Below are 18,901 nucleotides of genomic sequence, written 5' to 3' on the forward strand. Positions count from 1 at the left end.
TTTTTGTAAATGATAACGCTTACCTTATATTCTGTGCTGAATCTAGGTGGGAAGTTTCTGTGGAGCTGAAATATAGATGCAATGAAAAATTAGATAGAAAAAAGCTATTAAATACAGCAACCTGACAAGATTTCAAGCTAGCTTACTAAACCTTTTTTGTACTATAATTGATAGTATGCATTGCACCTGTAGGTACATTTCCGTAAAACGTTGCTTGCGTGTAACTAACATTACTTTTTGCTTAGGAGTGGCAGAAACAGAGATATCAGTTTCTCCTTCTAGGAGAAAGTAATGGTGCTATAGTTGGGAGAATGTCTTTGAATAAATAATTTTCCAAATAAGCTCATCCTCACACTTAGCTGGGAAAGCAAGGGTAGTTTAAAAACACATAATGCACATAACACCTCAGACTTATCTGACCATTATCTCAGGGATGCTTTCAGTTTACTTCATTCCAAGCCCTTCCATCAGCAACAAGTTGAAAGTAAAATAGCGCTTTGCATAGTGTCTACATCAGGACAAGAAAGCCAAAGCTCAGGGTAAGAGACTGTGGAAGCTCCTAAGAAGTATAGGCTACCTTGTCCACATATGATCACTGTAATATGAAACACAGAACAAAGTATACTATCCTTGGACTTGGGGGTTGCTTTTATACAAATAGGCCTTGGTAGAGGCAGTGTGGAAGACAGACAGTACTGTGTGCCAGGGTACTGTTTCTTGAACACTTCATCAGTACATCTTCTTAGTATGTACTGCGGGCTGATGTAAGGGTGAAGACTCAGCCTAACTCTTTTGGGATGATTGGTACTATCAATTTCATGCAACCTCTGATCTCAGGTGAGATGTGGAAGTTAGAAGAACCTATACTTTTCATCCTTTTTACTGGCACTGTCAGGGGAGTTAGTGGAATTGCTTTCATTCAGCTTGCCAAAAAAGGACTACAAAGCCTGAATGACAATCACCAAAGAAGAGGGTGGAAATAGCACTGTTTGAGGGGAAACACATATTATGCACCAGCATGACCAGTTCATTTGTTTCTCTTCAGGACTGGGAGATAATTAATCCAAGTTTAAGAGAGCACAAAAGTATGTCCTGGGATATATTAGCTCAATGCAGCATCAGATCTACAAGGAGGTATAAAGATGGATGCTTGTGGTCCACTGTGGAGACCCTAGAGCAGAATGGGGATTCCTTTGCTCCAGGATAGTTTAGAAAAAAAAAAAAACATTCTGAGCCATTTGATGAGGAAAGAGACTTGGGAAATCTTCCTGTTAATGATAAAAGCTACAACTTGGACAAGAAGCTGACACAAGTGCAAATTACTTTTTACTTGAAAAACTGCCAGGGGAAGTTACAGGAAAGGGCTACAATCAATCCAATACAATCAGATGAGGCAATAGTTTCTTAAAACCATTTACTAACCAGGACAGGGTGTGAAAAGGGAAAGGAAGGAAGTTTTACCACCTGCACTTAACTGATAAAAAAAGGTCTCCAACACTGGAGTCAGTTATGATAGAACATGTAGGGTAGGGACACTGAAGGGAAGTCCCCTCCCAAAATATTTTATTGATACGTTCACCTGCTACTGGGACTTGAAGAAGTGTTTGTATGATCTCCCTTGTCATATAGAAACCTTCAGTAAATCCTGAAATGAAGCTATACCAAGGGAACCACATCCTGGCAAAATGCCAAAATCTCAACCAGTAGCTTTCAGAATCAAAGGGATAGAAGAGTTGACTGTTGAATGTTGTTTTGATTGACGCCCTTTTTCATTTCTTTCCAGAGAAATGCATTCTTTTCCTCTTCTGGAACTGATGTCCACTACTGAATGAATAAGAGCTAGCAAACTTGTCTTTTTGCTCTGAAGACCCAGATTCATGCACCTTAGCCTACATAGGAAAAATGCCTACAATGATTATTGAGGGCTTCTTCCCTTTATGTACAAGTTGCCTGGGTACCCAGGTTAAATATATATTTTTAATATTCCTCCACTGTGTAGTTCAGGATGTCTCTAAGGAGGTAAAACACTGGCCTCTGGCAGGAGGAAGAACAGGTTAGTATTAGAAACACTTTGAAGAGGTCACAATAGGACAAGATGCAAAGTTCATGATCAGAAGCTTTGTGAGCTCCTGAGAAGAACAACCTGAATCTAAAATGTTAAACAGTGAGAGTGACTGATATGAACTCTCTCTCAAGTAACCCTCTTGCAAGAAAAGAGGTGAAAACTCTCTCCTCAGGAGGAGTTCACTGCTCAACAGGAGAAACACTTAAAAACTTGAACCATAAACACCCATTTTTCTGGAGATATTCTCCTTGAACTCTTCGATCCAAAACAGATAGAACAGAGGATAAGAGGTGTCCCTGCCAAGTCAGTCTCCAGTTCCACATATAAAACACTGTTCAGGAAGGAACTAGGGAAAGGGACCTCTCATCACTTATGGTAAAAAAATAAATAAATCCTTAGAAACAACTGAAGAGGGTATGGTGATTAGAGAGGGACATTTTAGAAGTATCTTAAGAAAGAGATGAGGGAGCAGGAGATTGTGAAGCCCTGGCAGATATACATATTATATCCTTGGCAGACACTGCAAAGAACGGCACTTTCAGACAGATTATAGGAAAAAGACATTCCAAAGTGGAACACTGAATTAGGAGTCAAGCAAATGACTTCTAACAAATGAATTTATGAGCCCAAAACACTGGAAAAGTTCCTGGGGAAGGCCTGACACACAGAACCACTGACTGGGCTTGGAGTGACAAGAATGACAGCCTAAAACCCAACCAAATTTACTGCAGTGGTGTGCTGGAGCACTACATGTAACTTGGTCCCAACACGGAGGACTGATGATCTCCATAGCAGCTTGGAAAAGATCTACATTTTGACTGGTTTGACTAGGTCCGTTTTTCTTCCTTGAATAAAGACTGAGGCAACAATAAAATAAGTCCAGTTGACAGATCAGCCAGAAGCACAAGGAACTTCTTGAATCAAGGCAGGAAACAAACTGGATCACATACATAAAGGGAGCCAGACAAGGGCCAGAAACAGAAGCAAATGTGTTTCATTCAGACTGGCACCTTCCTACATAATTGAAGGATAAGAAGATATAATCTGTCTGTCTGTACCAGCAATACATTTCCTGATTTGAGACTGAGCCAGGTTATCTTGGGGCAATACAGACAGCACACAATACACCGCCTACAGTGATAACATGCAAATCTCACCTCGCTGGACATAAAGAGATGTAGAGCACGATGAGAAGCACTGCTCCTACAACAGTGGCCAATGAAGATCTCATCCAGGAGCTAAGCTGGCAGAAGTTACAGTACTGAACAATGGTGATCAGAATGGCACAACACATAAACATGGTATACTGAAATGAAGAAAAAGAATGACAAGTTAGCCCTTTCTTGTTGATCAAAGAACCTATACAAACAAACAGTTTAAATAAAGTAAGTTTATTGTCTCAGTGTAAACAACTCAATGTCCTTGACATAAAAATTATTTGAATATTAAGTAGTCTAATACACTGTCTTTTCAGTTAACCCAGATAACTTTTTTAGAACTTCAGCAAGCAGCACAAGACTAGAGAAGTTTTTGCAATTAGCAAGAGAGCTTCTACCATAAGTAATTTGTAAAATTTTTGCTAGAGGTTATTCTGAGTTACAGCTTTTTTATTGTAATTCCTTCTGCATCTCTAGTTTATCATTATACAGTATTGAGATCTTCTTGTTCAAGAAACTGAGTTTGAACATTCACAGATTATCATCATTTAATACTCCAAATTTCCTCATTAATTATTTTTTATAAGGCTTCTCATTAAATCATACCTGAGTTTTAAACTAGATACTGGATGGAAAGTATGAAACCTATTCACTCCCAGGAACATAGTCATACTGGCTGGCAGATTATTATTATTTCACTAACAGCTGAATTTAACGTGAAAGTTCTTTTGATGAACAGAGGTGGGGCACAAATACAAAAGTGTTGATTGGCATTTGCATTGACCTAAACGCACAGTACTAGATTTTTTTTCTTTCTATTTAAGAAATCGCAGAAAATCTCCTATTTTCATGTATTTACTATGTAAGTTGCATTTTCAAAAATATCTTAATTAAAATGCTCTTTATAGTTTTTCAAGATTTCTAAGTTGCTCCCCTTTTCTTTTATCATGAATGGAATGGGAGAGCATGCTTTGTTACATAGCCATCAGGTAGAAAATGAAAATCTGGAATGTTATAGCACAACAGTTAAGCAAAATAGTAAGGGCACATTCCTATTTGTAGAATAGTTTATCCACTAAATACAAACTAATAAAGTTTACATAACTCATTTTTAAACCAAAAACAAAGATACAAATGGCTAAATGGAATTTTCAAACTTCCACACACAACTTAGTTTAAACTTACTTTTTTCTCCCATTTCAGGTCTCCTAAAGTGGCAGAGCACTGATTCTCACTCCAAGTGATGCCCCAGCATGAAGCCAGCCTAAAGAGGGTCAGTAGGTGTCGTGTTTTACTACGTAAGCATGGCTTTGGAAAGTTTTTTTTTTTTAATTGTTATTTTATATCCAGGGAGGGTATAAAATGCTATGAATAAAAAAAAAAAAAAAAAACTTTGCAAAACCATGTCATAGTAAAAGATGACGCTTACCTGACCCTCTATAGGTTCCATGTTCCCAGAGCTCCATAACTGTTACAACTTCACTGAGTGCAGGACTATCTGGGACATCTCTTGGAGAGTGAACCAACAACCCCACAACTCTGGGGGACCTGCAACAGAAACGAAGGGGAAGTTCATAAATGGTCTTCTGCTGAATACAATGCTTTTACTCACTACTGCTTGAGGCATTCAATGGGTATGGCCCACGAGGTACAGAGAGACCCAAATCCTAGTGTTCTCTTTACTTGATTTATTTTTTAAAAAGTTAGATGATGATCAAGCACTGTGGTGACCGTGTAAGACAAGGCTATAAAGAAATCAAACACTAGACTGCTTAGCATTTCTGAGGATCAGGCCTATGATTCTGCCATTTTCAATTAAGAAAACTGTAGTTTATTTCCTTCAAATTAAATATATAGTTAAAAGGTGATAGTATCTTCACTTTCATTTGTAAATTGCTGAAGGGAAAAATAGCTAGAGACCCATTTTGAAGAAACCCAATAATTTATATCTTGCATATTTACATCAGCATATTTTGACAGTTTCCCAACACAGCGTTGATGTTCATACAACAAAAAGACATAATCCAGCATTACTATTATTTCTGTTGCTGAACTTTAGCAATGAGCCATGCAAGTCATTAGGGATTTTCAGTTCCTTACTGTATAAAGAGTTCCAACTCTGGCATTTTTTTCAACATAACAAAAAGTTCCTGAGATGTGTTGATATTTATTTTCACTATTTTTAAAATCTAAAATCAAAAACTAGAAAAAGGTGCTTTATACTATTAGCAATACCAACATGTATATAACAAAACACTTTAACTGAAAAGGGAAATACTGCATTAAGTCATATAATGTATATACATTTAATATGACTCCATTTTGTATGTTAACGTTTTCAGATAATAATGGTTTTGATAAGTAGGTTACACTGTTCTTACATAATTAATTATATATGCTAGTGCACAGAACCAATCCTATCCCTACTGAGATATATATAAAATAAAAAGGGAATGAAACTTGGGAGAAGACAGAAAGGCAGGTAACCAACTCTGTTACATCTAAGACAGTTAGATAATACTATGCAATACAATATTCTCCAACTTACATGGATGTTTGTTTCAAACTCATAGGTGACATGGGAAAAGACAGCAAGAGCAGGGAGGGACACCAGAATTGCACCAATGAAATGTCGAGGCAGCCAGCCCGCAATCACCTCCAGGAGACGCTTAGTGCAAGTCATCACCTCCTCCAGAAAGAATGCCATTCTGAAACAAAAGCACTCAACCTTAATTTTTTTCAAATTACCAGCCAACATGCCGTACTCACCTATACGAATACGGTTACTCCAGTAGCTATAGTCCTGGTTGCATAACCAGTCAAAGAATAACCTCCAGTAGTCACTTGTGTGCATTGGTAAAAGATAAAAGTTATTTTATTTTTTAAAAACTGAAGAAAAATCATTAGCAATTAAGAACATGTGAAAAATAGGTGTCTGCCATTTATTAATTTAAAAATTTTCATTAAGTTAAAGAATTTGTTTCAAATACGGGTGCCCAACTGGTGGCATCTGGCAGTTAATTTGTGGCCCTGGGGGCTGCTGCTGCCTCCATCACTGTAGCTGAAGCTGCAGCCATATTCTCCAAGCTCCCTCTATCTCCTCCAGCTCCCACTTCCTGCCCCTGTGTACATAAGAAGGTGGAGGCAGGTCGATGCATAGGATGCAGTTGGGGGATGGTGTCCATGTGCAGGTTACAGCTAGAGAGCCATGGCTCATGCTGGTATGACCCCTGCTGGTGTGGCATATGGGCATGAGATCCTTGGCCACTTTGAAACTGGACAGTCCTCGTTTACAGTAACATTACAAGTGCTTGAAACGTGGGGCTGTATGTGCTATTAGCAAATCTGTGAACGTTAACTGCAGACTTAGAAACTGTTCAAGTATTTGATTTTCTAACATTTTAAAACCATCAGAACCAGCTCTCTGAAATCAGACTTAGTTACCTCTTAGTAAGGAACTTGAGGAGGATATGGGTTGACAGCTGGCACCATTAACAGCACCCTCAGTGTACAAAAAGAAGTCATGCCAAGCACAGCTGAGGGCAGCTGACACCTCTCACACTTCTCTTCTGGCCTGTTTGTATTTATTATTGCAGCCATCAGTGCAGCTGGCACTGTACAAAACGCTCCTGAAGAAATGGTTCTTACTTCAAGGTGCTTACTACCACATTTACTTGCATACCACATGCACCCTTCCCCTCAAAATTAGCCATCCAAAATTAGGGGGTATGTTTTAAGTGCGGAACTTGATTTCTGTGCCCGAATGAAGACATGGGAACACTGCAATGGCTGCTGGGGGCTGTGCTGCCTCCCTAGGCATATGCAGGGGGGCAAAGTCCAGTTCTCTGCCAAATTGGCAACAGCTTTTGGCTGTGAAGCAGCAGCAACTGTGACAGAGTTAAAGCTTTGAGCAAGGAGAGGGGGTGAATGATTAGGGGTGTGCAAAACGGGACCTATTCTATTTGGATTCAGCCCGAATCAGGGACAGTGATTCAATTTGTTGATTCGGATCACTGTCCCTGATTCAATTTGGCCGAATCTGAAGATTAGATGCTGATTCAGAGAATCAGCGATTTGGACATAGACACAGCTTTAAAAGTTTTCCTACGTACCTTGAGGTACCAGCGTGGCTTGTGAACGCTGTGATACTGGGGCTCATGGAGCATCCCACAGGAGTGCGGGGGGAGGGAAGGGGGCTCCACATGCTTGGCAGCGAACCCAGAAGTACTTCCGGTCTACTTCCGGGTCCTGGATGCCCTCCCGGCCAGACCCAGAAGGCACCAGTCACCGAGCTGGGGGGACGCGAGGGGGCCCCCCCCGCGGGTTTCCCAGTGGACCTGGAAGTGGACCGGAAGTACTTCTGGTCCACTTCCTGGTCTGCTGCTGAGCACACTGGGGAGCCCACTGCACTTGCGTGGGATGTTCCTTGTGCCCCAGCACTGCAGTATTCATGAGCCGCCTGGTACCTTGGGGTATGTAGAAAAAACATTTAAAGCTGTGTCTATGTCCGAATTGCCGAATCTTTCCGAATCGATTCGGAGGGCTCCAATTTGATCTGGAGAGATTAAAGGGTCCTCTGATTCAATTCAGGTTCAAAGGTTCAGCCACCGAATCGGGCTGAATCTCCACCAAATTGAATCAGGGACCAAAGCTTTGCACAGCCCTATGAGTGATGCTATGAGTGATGCTAAGCACTGTATTCTTCCCCTCCTCCATGTATCCAGGAGCACTGAACCATGGCGAGACCATGCTGTGGCAGGGAAGGCCGCGGAAAAATATTTTTTTCTTCATTCTGCCTTCCTAAAACAAGATGCATGTCTTACTAGGGGAAGTGCAATATCCCAGAAAATAGGGCAGTTAAAGGTCCAAACCCATTTGCTGCAGCTACACATATCCTAGCTAATTCACAAACCCTCATCTTCACAAGGGGTTAAGGACCTTAACCATACAAAAATCCAGGTTCTACTGTATTATTACAGAATTTAAATTAAAGTGCATCTGTCTTTATATTGTTACATTAAACTACTTCTGTCTTTCTTAACAATATGACCAATTACTAGAAAGAGACACATGGTTTTACATCTCATCAATCATCACCAAAGATGACTGTCACATGAGAACTGCCTGCAACAATGTTTAAAAAATATCTGGAATTTCAACTATTCAAGGTTCTCATGCAGTGAGACAAAGCATGGGTACAGAGCATAGGCCTCCATGTCATGAAGCAGTACCATACAGGGACATTCAAGTTAGGTATTAAGGTGCTAGCCTAAGTATCAGAAGCAGTAAAGGTGCATTAGTATGGTGTTTTGCCCAAAGCGCTGTGCTAAGTTTCCCTGCAATGGTAGTCAATCCAAGGAGAATGCTTCTGGAAACTAAGCTAGCTCCTTCAGACCCAGCTTTGATATCTGTGCCTGATACTAGGCCTGTATGAAGCAGCAAGCATTCACTTCAGATTCAGATTCAGCCGATTCGGAGGGACAGCAATTCGATTTGGCTGATTTGGATTCAGAGATTCGGCCATAGACTATAACAGGGAATCACTAAAATACCTATAACTTTGTAATTTTCTTTGCAGATTCAGATGAAAACAGCAGGGATGGTAGCTGAGGGCATGAAGCCTGCCAACTTTCAAGGAGATAGTGCAGGGGTTTCTGTGAAAGTGCACCTCAAATTGTTGAAAGTAAAACTCATATCACTTGTGTGTGTTAAGGCCAAGCAGGATGAAAACAGCAGGGATGGCAGTCCCTTTGTGCATCCATGAGACCTTGCTGCAAACCTTCCAAATATCCAAATCTCTCTGAATCAATTTGGAGGCTTCTGATTCAATTTGGACCTTTTAATGGGTCTCCCGATTCGATTTGGCCACCAAATCAAGCCGAATCTCCTCTGAATCAAATCTGCTACCAAAGCTTCACGCTACCCTACCTGATACTGTGGTGTGTCATGTGTACATACTAGCAGTTACTGTACCGGGGACTACTCACAAAAATTAGGTCACTTACCGGAACAAAGTTTCACATGCAGGTATCAAAGAAATATGCAAAGAATAATAGTCATACACTTAGAATTACTCAGCTCACTCACTGAGAAGCAAAAATGTCTTTTTCTACTGTATTTTAGACTTAAATGAAAGGCATGATGGAAGTGAAAGGTGAAAGCTTGGCAGAGCTAAAGTTCTTTGGATAGACTTAACATTATTATTCTTTTTCTTTAGATGGTCTGATTGTTTGTTACTGTAAATCAATTTTTAATTTCTGAACTTTCTTTTTATAGTTTTTGTGAAGGAACTACAACATTCTTTTAAGGGTTCAAGATTCCATTTCTTTTCTTTCCTCTTTTATTGTGTTACTGCATGTAGCAGGAGCTGGAGTCAAGCCCCTGCTACAAACCAGAGAAGCTGGCCTGGCCAGGGAAGAACTCACCTGAGCACACCCAAGAGAACCACATGGCCACAGGCAGACCAGGAAAAGGGTCTGGGGGTAACCTGGGGAAGAGGCAGGCCTCCTAGGGCACAGGGTCACGTGTCTGGAGGAGCCCACCCTCATTGGCCCAGTGAACTGGCCAGGCAATTGAACAGAAAGCCAGAAGACGGATCAGCATTTGGCATCTCCCAGAGAGGGGAGAGTATGGCTTAGGCATAGAGCTGTACATCCTGTGTGGAGATGTGGGATGCAGATGGCCAAACCAATGAGTCCCACAGAAGCCAGGACAAACCTGAAGTAAAGATCTGACCAACCTGACAGAGAGAGATAAATACAATGGGTGGCCGGCTTCATAAGGGGCTAGTCTGGCAATTCCGGGGATTGGCAGAGTTGGGATCTGTACCTGAGGCACCTGGTAAAGGCACGGCAGTGTCGTGAATAGATAAGAGATTGGAAGAAAATTAATTTAGGGACTGAGAATGAACTTAGAGAAATGATCAAGAAGCAAGAAGGGAATTAATTTACGAATTATGAATGAGTTTATAGGAATGGTTAGGAAGCATGAAGTAAATTAATTTATTGTGTTTGAATGAATTTGTGGGGGTGAATGGGAAACCCATACGTGAGTTAACTTATGGAATTATGGAATTTATAAGATTACTTAAAAGAAAAGGAGTGAACTAATTTGACCACTCCACGAGTGAATGTGCATAACATTATGTTTATAAATAACCAGTCGACATAACATCTGAATAGTGATTTTATGAGAGGAGAGACGAGAGGAGTTAACTGACGGTATAAGGAATATGGAAGGAACCCAGAGAGAGGGGCCCAGACTGGAACCTTAACATAGGACTGGTGACAATCTTTCACGACAAACCCGAGCAGAAAGGGAACGGATGTCGGGGAAGGTGGCCCTGCAAAAGAACCAGTGGCCTAGCCAGATGGATCTTCACCCAAAGAATTACCTAACCTCCCCACGAAAACCAAAACATCAAGGCATGGCAGGAGTGCGAGACAAAGGTCAGGCCTGTTCCAACATAAAGGGCACTTGAAGATCTATATGCACGTACACTGCAATTTAATACAAGCCTTTTTGTTTACATGGGAACACCTATCTTCATAAAAAATTTTGAATAGCAAAAAAAAAGGAGACAGAGATGCACTGTAATTTAACAAGTGTCCCACAAGAGGGAGATACTAGACTTTTAAAACAGACTGGAAAATACAAAATCCACTTAACAGATTTTCATTTAAGCACAAATAAAACAAAAAAATCCCCAAGCACCCAACCCCCACCTCTCCAAAAAAACTCAAACAGAAAGTAATAATAAAATGTAACAAACCCTACCAAACAACTAAAAACCTATGAAAAGCTAATATGAAATAATTGTGACAACCAATTTTTTTTTTTACAAAGCAAAAAAAAATCCTAGATTATGTACAGTGAAAATGGGGTATTATACTTCCAACTCTATCACTTCTGACAGCTCAGGTAAAAGTCTCAGGTTGCCAGTAGATGTGCTGGGAGGCTGCTCTAAAACACTGTATTTAAAGCATGTTGGAACAGACTGGATTAATTGGGTCTGCCGGAGCATGGTAATTACTGTGCTCCAGCCAGCCTCCACATCTTGTGTATTGGCATTCCTGCACTTCAAAATGGTGGCAGGGGTGCTTTAACTAAAGCTCATTGAATGAGCTTTAGTTCAAGAACCCCCAATACCATTTTGAAGCATGGGGATGCTAATACATGAGACACTTCAGTATTTTAATTAGAGTGGCTCTTGAAGCTGCTTTAATTAAAGTGCCCCCTCCCCCTCTGGCTCCCAGAGCACGTGTAAAAGTGCCGTCAGTGATTTAAGTGGAAGAAGATTTAGTCCAGGTCTTGAAGATTCCACGGTAAGCTTACTTAAATGTGAAGATCACTTTTCCATACAAAATGCAAACATTAAAGCTAAATACACACAGTCAAACAGCACAAGGCTGAACCAATTCAATCTTCGCAGGTTAGTCTAAGCTGCATAGATCAAACAAATAAGTAAGTGAAAAGACATTGACTTTTGATTCCAGAAATGCAGCCACATACCTGCACTGGCCTAGGCCAAAAGCCGGGGGGGAGGGGATGGTTTGGGGGGGGGGGTGCACTAGAGAACACTTCCATGCTCAGCTGGAGCAGACAGCTTGGGCCACAGCTAGCCCACCTACCCTATGATGGGGGGTTTGCAGGGAAGGTAACAAAGCATCCTGGGTTTCTGGGGGACTGTGAATTAACTTGAATTTGGAGGAGATCTGGGACAGAAGTTTAATAAACTGATTTAACCTCTATATCCATCTCAGTTTATCTTAAACCAGTTTTGGCCATTTTGAAAGCAGTTTATGTGCACTGAACTTCTGTTGTGCTACAAATTTGAACTGGCTTCCTATCAAGTATACCAGTTTATGTGTAATTTCTGTCCCTAGCCTAAGGATGGCATTCTATTTCCCCACAGTCATCTAAGTGGTAATCTTATAATTTTTCAAGTGGCATTCTTTTTACTTACATGTAGTTCCTAGTTTCCTAGTGGTGTAGATCCATACGTGGGTGTGCCGACTACTCACTGGTGATGCAAGAGGCTGGTTCTATGCGTATGTTCCTTGTAGCTGTGTACTAGCACCTAAGACGTAGGTCAGGCATTATCCAGACACGTCCTTGGTGCTCCATTAGAAACTGGATCGCTGGGTGGTTGCAAGAGAATGCTGGACAAGGGTCAAAGTAATGCATGACCTGCTAGCATGGTTGTTACAGTACCAGGCCAGGAAGTCTGAGAGATGCAGGTTCAAACACACTGGAGGAAGAAGGGGCTATAATTTGAGGGTGCCTGTACATGAGTGTGGAGGCTGCTCTGATGCACTGTAATTACAGTGTGTCAGAGCAGACTTGATTAAACGAGTCTGCTGGAACATGGCAATTACTGCTCTCCAATAGCCTACAGCAACTCATGAATCAGTGCCCCTGTGCTTCAAATGATGGTGGGGGCACTTGAACTAAAGCTTATTGAACAAGCTTTAGATCAAGTGCCCCCGCCACCATTTTGTAGCATGGGGACACTGATACATGAGACACTGCAGCACTTTAATTAGAGTGGCTCCAAAAGTCACTCTAATTAAAGTGCTACCCCTTCCTATCCCCGGAGCACATGTAAAAGTGCCCTGAATCTCTGGCTTTTCTCTCCACCTCTCACCTCCACCCCCACCTCCATTTTGTTTCTAGGATTTGCATCACAGTACATGAATATATATCCATCTGTGAATGCAGGGTTGTGTCCAGGAGCAGAATGGCTATCTGCCATATGTAACAAAAGTACTACTTAAATGACTAAAAAACTGTCATTTAGATGACCACAGGGAAACAGAATGATACTGCAAGAGTTGATACATGGGTGGATTGTGGGATGCCAGGAGAAATGAAATTCAGGTACCCACACTATGTCCCTTTTCCTTCATTGGTGCAACCCCAATCAACACAATAGAAGAGTGACAACTCTTGCATTTCAGTTGCAGGTGGCACTAGGGCTACTAGAACTCCACATATGCAGTTATAAGACATCCCCTACCTATTCCCACAGTGATCATCTGTGCCACCATCATATAGGCAGGCAGAGAGACAGATTTTGTGACATGCAAGTTATGCATAGATACCACTGTGCAGCTAGCTTTCTCCAGACTAGCCTGCTACCAGACCCCTGAAGGGATGAGGTGAAGCAGAAGACCTTGTACTGAACCTCTATACTAGGACAACTGTCACCCTGTGGAAGCCATTATAATCAGCCCATGGTAAACTTGATCAGTTAGTCACCCTGATGGTGTCACTTCTACATTCAAGTGTTTGAAAAATTAATAGTAATGAATTCCAGAAGAATACAACATTCTACATTTGGCAATACTTACATATTATCTCACAGTGATCTTCTGGAACAGGATTTATAGTAAAGTTCCACATTCTGATATTAAATCTAATTTCATTCAACCTCATACAACCCTATCTTTTATAATACAATGCCTGCCCAAGAACTGTCCTGTGCTAGATGCAGCAAACCTGTTTCCATCAGGCAAAGGAAACACTGCATTAAATCCAGACACTAGCAGGGGATGCAGACAGATTAATGGTTGCAGAGGCAGTATCAGCAAATGATGCTGTATCAAGGGCTAGGAATAGGAATAGGACTGAAGTATTAAAAGGTTTATGTGTATACATGCTGGAAATGTCTACATCTGCATATTAATATGATGCAATAAACTCCGGTGCTTTATAGCTACTGGGTGCCATGTCTTCACATGCGGCCAGGACGCAGCAAGTTGAACTGGGACAGAGCCGACTGCCAGCTCTGGGTGGCTCTGACCCAGCTTAATGTGCTGTGGAGGGCCTGGCTGTGGCACTAGGGTGCTCTAATGTGGGGCTAGCTGGTAGGCAGCTCCTGCACTGAAGCAACCTTGTGCCCCAGCCAGCCGTATCAGCATCTACATGTCCAGTGCTGCGGAGTAAAAAATTCTGCAGCAGGGTAGTACTTGTAAATATTACCCTGTACTAGTAAATACAAGTAAATACAAGTACTGTCCTGCTGCAGAGTTCATTAGTTTACTCCAGTCTAATAGCCCTGCAAGTGTAGATGCCAAGATGTTTACTGCAGAGCTAATTAGGCAACCCCATAGTAAATGTCTCGTGCAGATGTGCCCACTGCGTTTCAAACAAAGAATTCAAACATAAATGACTGATGAAGAACATTCCAATCAGTCCCTACATTTCAAAACAAAGGCACTGGGAAGTTAAAGTGGAAACCAGTGGGATACTAAATAGTAAATTAAGGATGCATGAAATGTATAGATGCAGAGACAACGCACAGTCGCCTGCTGCATCCTGTAGCTGTACGTAAGTCACACTACAAGTGGAGCTGGTTCATGGAACTCTAGTCCCAGAGAACCTGTTCTCCTAATGGCCATTACAAAATAAAATAACCTAGCTTGTAGGCTGCATTACCTTGACAAATCTAACTGTATGATCATCATCACTTTACTATTTAAAGGCGGGGCATTTCTGGCAGTAGTCAAGCAGAGGACACCACTTTGTTACAGTCAACTCAGAGAAAGCTATTTTTCATTCTTCTGTTTCAGTGAGGGCTAACGTTTTTGGCAGGCATGCCTGCCCCCTCTTTGAGTGCCTCTCTAATTCTCTCCTGCTGATCTGCTGCTCTGCTTTCTGCACAAGTGCTACAAGTTGGCCACTCTTGCTCTATTTCTTTCTGTTAAGATTGCAAGTACTATAATTTTTCAACAGAAAAATATTTCTGTAGCTAAGATGATACTGCACTCACTTCTACTACATGCACATACAAATCTACAGTAGCACTTCAGCATCATAAATCTGATATTCCAAGCACTCCCAGATATTTCCTCATGTATAGAGCTGGAGTGATCCAGCTGTCAATATCAGGACATAGCCCCATGTCCCTGGAATGCACCTGGCTAACAAGGATGCTAGCTGTGTGTCACAGACACAGCATTCTCTTTAGGAATCCTATTTATACTGGCTTTTACTTCAGAACAAGAGGACACTGCTGAAAACAACTAGATAAAAAAAACCCAAAATGCCTGTATTTACACTTAGGTCATAACTGGATGGATTCTTATATAGTATATACTGTCTTCTTGTGCAACTGTTTACATAACCCTTACATGTTGAAAGCTGTAGCTGGTCAATACCCATTTTACAAGATACATTTTATAAAATGCAGTGCTGGAAACATGAAGCTCCCTTATACTTCTAATAAAATCTATTGGAAGTTAAAGCAGTAAGGTGTCAAATGGTGGGAGAGAAGGACATTCTTCACACTGTACTTTTGCAACTGGAGATAACACTTTCAATATACTTTTGAAAAGAAGCCCAATGCCAAGAAAATATTTAAGAAAAAGCTTCCTCAGGCCCAGAACACACCAAATGGATCCAGACCATGCCATGACAAGAAATGCAAAACCTACCAACACATCTCCACCACCCCCACAATTACTACACCCCACAACAGAGCCATCAGCATCCTTGCATTTCATAGTTGGTAGGGTCGGAAGGGACCTGAGCAGATCATCAAGTTCGACCTCCTGCCATGGGCAGGAAAGGATGCTGGAGTCAAATGACCCTGGCAACGTGTCAATCTAGCTTCCTTTTGAAGACCCCCAGGGTAAGAGCGAGCATCACTTCCCTTGGAAGTTGGTTCCAGATCCTAGCCGCCCTGACTGTGAAGTAGTGCCTCCTGATGTCTAGCCTAAATCTAGTCTCAGTAAACTTATGGCCGTTATTCCTTGTTACTCCCAGTAGTGCTTGGGGGAACAGGGACTTTCCCATTGCCTGCTGGTCTCCCTTGGCCAGTTTATAGACAGCCACCAGATCCCCTCTCAGCCTTCTCTTGTGGAGGCTGAACAGGCTCAGGTCCTGTAGCCTCTCCTCGTAGGGCCTGCCCTGCTGACCCCTGATCATGCGAGTGGCCCTCCTCTGGACCCTCTTGATATTATCCACATCCCTCCTGAAGTGCAACGCCCAGAACTGGACGCAGTAATCCAACTGCGGCCTGACCAGTGTCGCACAGAGGGGGAGGATCACCTCCTTGGACCTGTTCATGATGCATCTGTGGGTGCATGACAAGGTGCGATTAGCCTTCCTGACTGCGTCCCCCACATTGGCGACCCATATTCATCTTGGAGTCTATAATCACTCCAAGATCCTTTTCTGCCTCTGTGCTGACAAGAAGGGAGTTCCCCAGCCTGTAGGTATGCTGCTGGTTCTTTCTCCCTAGGTGCAGTACCCTGCAGTCGTCAGTATTGAATCCCATCTTATTCTTATCTGCCCACCCCTGTAACCTGTCCAGATCCAATTGCAGCCTGTCCCTCCCCTCTACCATGCCCACTTCTCCCCACATCTTAGTGTCATCTATGAATTTGAACAAGGTGCTTTTCACCCCCTCGTCCAAGTTGCTGATGAAGATGTTGAACAGTGTGGGCCTGAGGACCGAGCTCTGGGGGATCCTACTGTCCACATCCCTCCAGGTTGAAAATGACCCGTCCACCACCACTCTCTGGGTGCGACCCTCCAGCCAATTGGCAACCAATCTGACTGTGTAGGCATCAACACCACGATCTCCTAATTTTTTAATGAGAATGGGGTGAGAGACAGTGTCAAAGGCCTTCCTAAAGTCCAGAAAGACTACGTCACTGTGACACCTGCATCCAAGGATTTTGTGACGTGGTCATAGAAGGCCACCAGGTTGGTCTGACAGGACCTGCCTCTAATGAACCCATGTTGGTTGCCCCTAAGCATACACTCCCCTGCTTGCCCCTAGCAGATGTGCACCTGGATAATTTTCTCAAAGAGCTTCCCCAGGACCGAGGTAAGACTAACAGGCCTATAATTTCCTGCGTCCTCCATCCTTCCTTTTTTGAAAGTGGGGACCACGTTGGCCCTTTTTCAGTCCTCTAGCATAACACCAGAGCACCATGAGTGCTTGTAAAGCTGTGCCACAGGTCCCGTAATGACCTCTGCTAATTCCCTCAGCACTCTGGGGTGGAGATCATCGGGGCTTTCTGATTTGAACATGTCCAATCCCTCCAGAAGTTCCCTGACTAGGTCCTCACTGACCCTGAGCCTGGCTGCGCCTCCCCTGGGACCATCGGGGATCCCGGTGGGGGGGATGACCAGGTCCCTGCTCACCTCCAGAATGTAATATATCTCATCCAATGCACCAAATGCCCTGATGAAAAATACGTAGGAGAGACCAAACAACAACTGCACACCAGAATGAATGCACACCAGAAATCTATCAAAGACAAGAACACCCAATTACCAGTGAAGGGCACATTTCTCACAAGACAAACCACTCTCTCTCCAATCTCTCGGTTCTAATCCTCAAAGGAAACTTACAAAAGTTCAGAGATGAGCTTATGAACTTCACTTCATCAACCTCCTGGATACAAAAAATTATGGACTAAATATAGACATTGGATTTATGACACATTATAACCTGCCTGACATTTGACTCCCCAGGTACCTCTCCACTATTTAATTGCTACATTCATCCCCCTTCTCCCCCATACCCAGCCATCTCTCTCCCACTGACTCCTCAATTTATATCTTAAGGTCTTGCTGAAGTTTAAGTAAATGATGTCAACCTCATGTCCCTTGTCCAGCTGGTTAATCACCTGGTCAGAGAAGGACACTAGGTTTGTTAGGTGTGACTTACCCTCGACAAAGCTGTGCTGGCTGCTTCTTAATACCCCACCAATTACGAGCTTGTGGTTGATGGCCTCCTTGATAATTTTTTCAAAGAATTTTCCCAGGGCCGAAGTCAGACTGACTGGTCTAGTTTGCAGGGTTGTTCCTCTTGCCGTTCTTAAAGATGGGTGGGTACCACATTAGAGCTCTTCCAGTCGTTCAGGACTACTCCCTGAGTTCCACAACTCTTCAGACAGCTTTGCCACAGGCCCTGCTATGAGTTCAGCTAGTTCTTTCAGGACTCTCAGATGCAGGTCATCTGGTCCAGCAAACTTGAAAACGTGCAAATGTTCTAAGAGTACCCTCACCTGTTCAGGACTGATTTCATGTGGACTGTTGTCTTCCCTATATTCCCTGGGCTTCTGGACAGGTGAACAGCTCCCATCTGATTTCAGGAATACCAATGTGAAGTATGTAGGAGCTCTGCCTTTTCAGAGGGATCAACTGTGGGCTGCCACCCTGTATTCAGTAGGGGAACTCACAGTGGAGCTTGTGCATTGTGGGACCCCTACCCCACAGTAGAGGTCCCGCAGTGGAGCTTCCTAGTAGCAAGTCATCATTTGCATTTTTTTTAAATTAAACCCATAGCTAGACCTTTTTAGGAAAGAGATCAGAAGAACTTTAGCTTAAAGGATGTATTGTTTGCACAGTATGCAAAGTATATTCAGGGAAACATTAGCGACTAAGGCATCAGAGGGAATCAGGAATAAGAAACAGCCCTAAGGAAGAAAAGCTCAAGTTTCATTTTTTCTCTTTAATGCCTCTTAGGGCGGAGTTACATGTTACACTTAGACCATGCTATGGATACTTAAAACGCAAGTGTCCACATGTTAAAGCTTCTTACCTTGTGCTAAGTGCCTTCTAAGTGTCTCAAAATTATGCCACTTCTAAAAAAGGTTAACTCATAGCTCATGTCAGGAGAACTTCAGTCTGCTCCACAGGGATAAAACAAGCAATTTGC

General features: G+C 42.5%; 1 protein-coding gene across 3 annotated transcripts in view; it reads right to left on the minus strand.

Annotated features, from left to right (window-relative positions):
* Positions 1 to 18,901, minus strand: part of ADCY9 (adenylate cyclase 9) — a 203,844-nt gene that overhangs the window by 25,156 nt on the left and 159,787 nt on the right. For all 3 annotated transcript variants that reach the window (XM_006266871.4, XM_014597457.3, XM_059716442.1), the window contains 3 exons: positions 5,771 to 5,930; positions 3,223 to 3,371; positions 24 to 65 (listed from right to left, as the gene is read on the minus strand). In XM_006266871.4, the coding sequence (XP_006266933.1) occupies positions 24 to 65; positions 3,223 to 3,371; positions 5,771 to 5,930 (351 nt within the window). The remainder of the gene's footprint in view (positions 1 to 23; positions 66 to 3,222; positions 3,372 to 5,770; positions 5,931 to 18,901) is intronic.

The sequence above is a fragment of the Alligator mississippiensis genome, chromosome 13 (genome assembly GCF_030867095.1).
Source record: "Alligator mississippiensis isolate rAllMis1 chromosome 13, rAllMis1, whole genome shotgun sequence".
NCBI lineage: Eukaryota > Metazoa > Chordata > Crocodylia > Alligatoridae > Alligator > Alligator mississippiensis.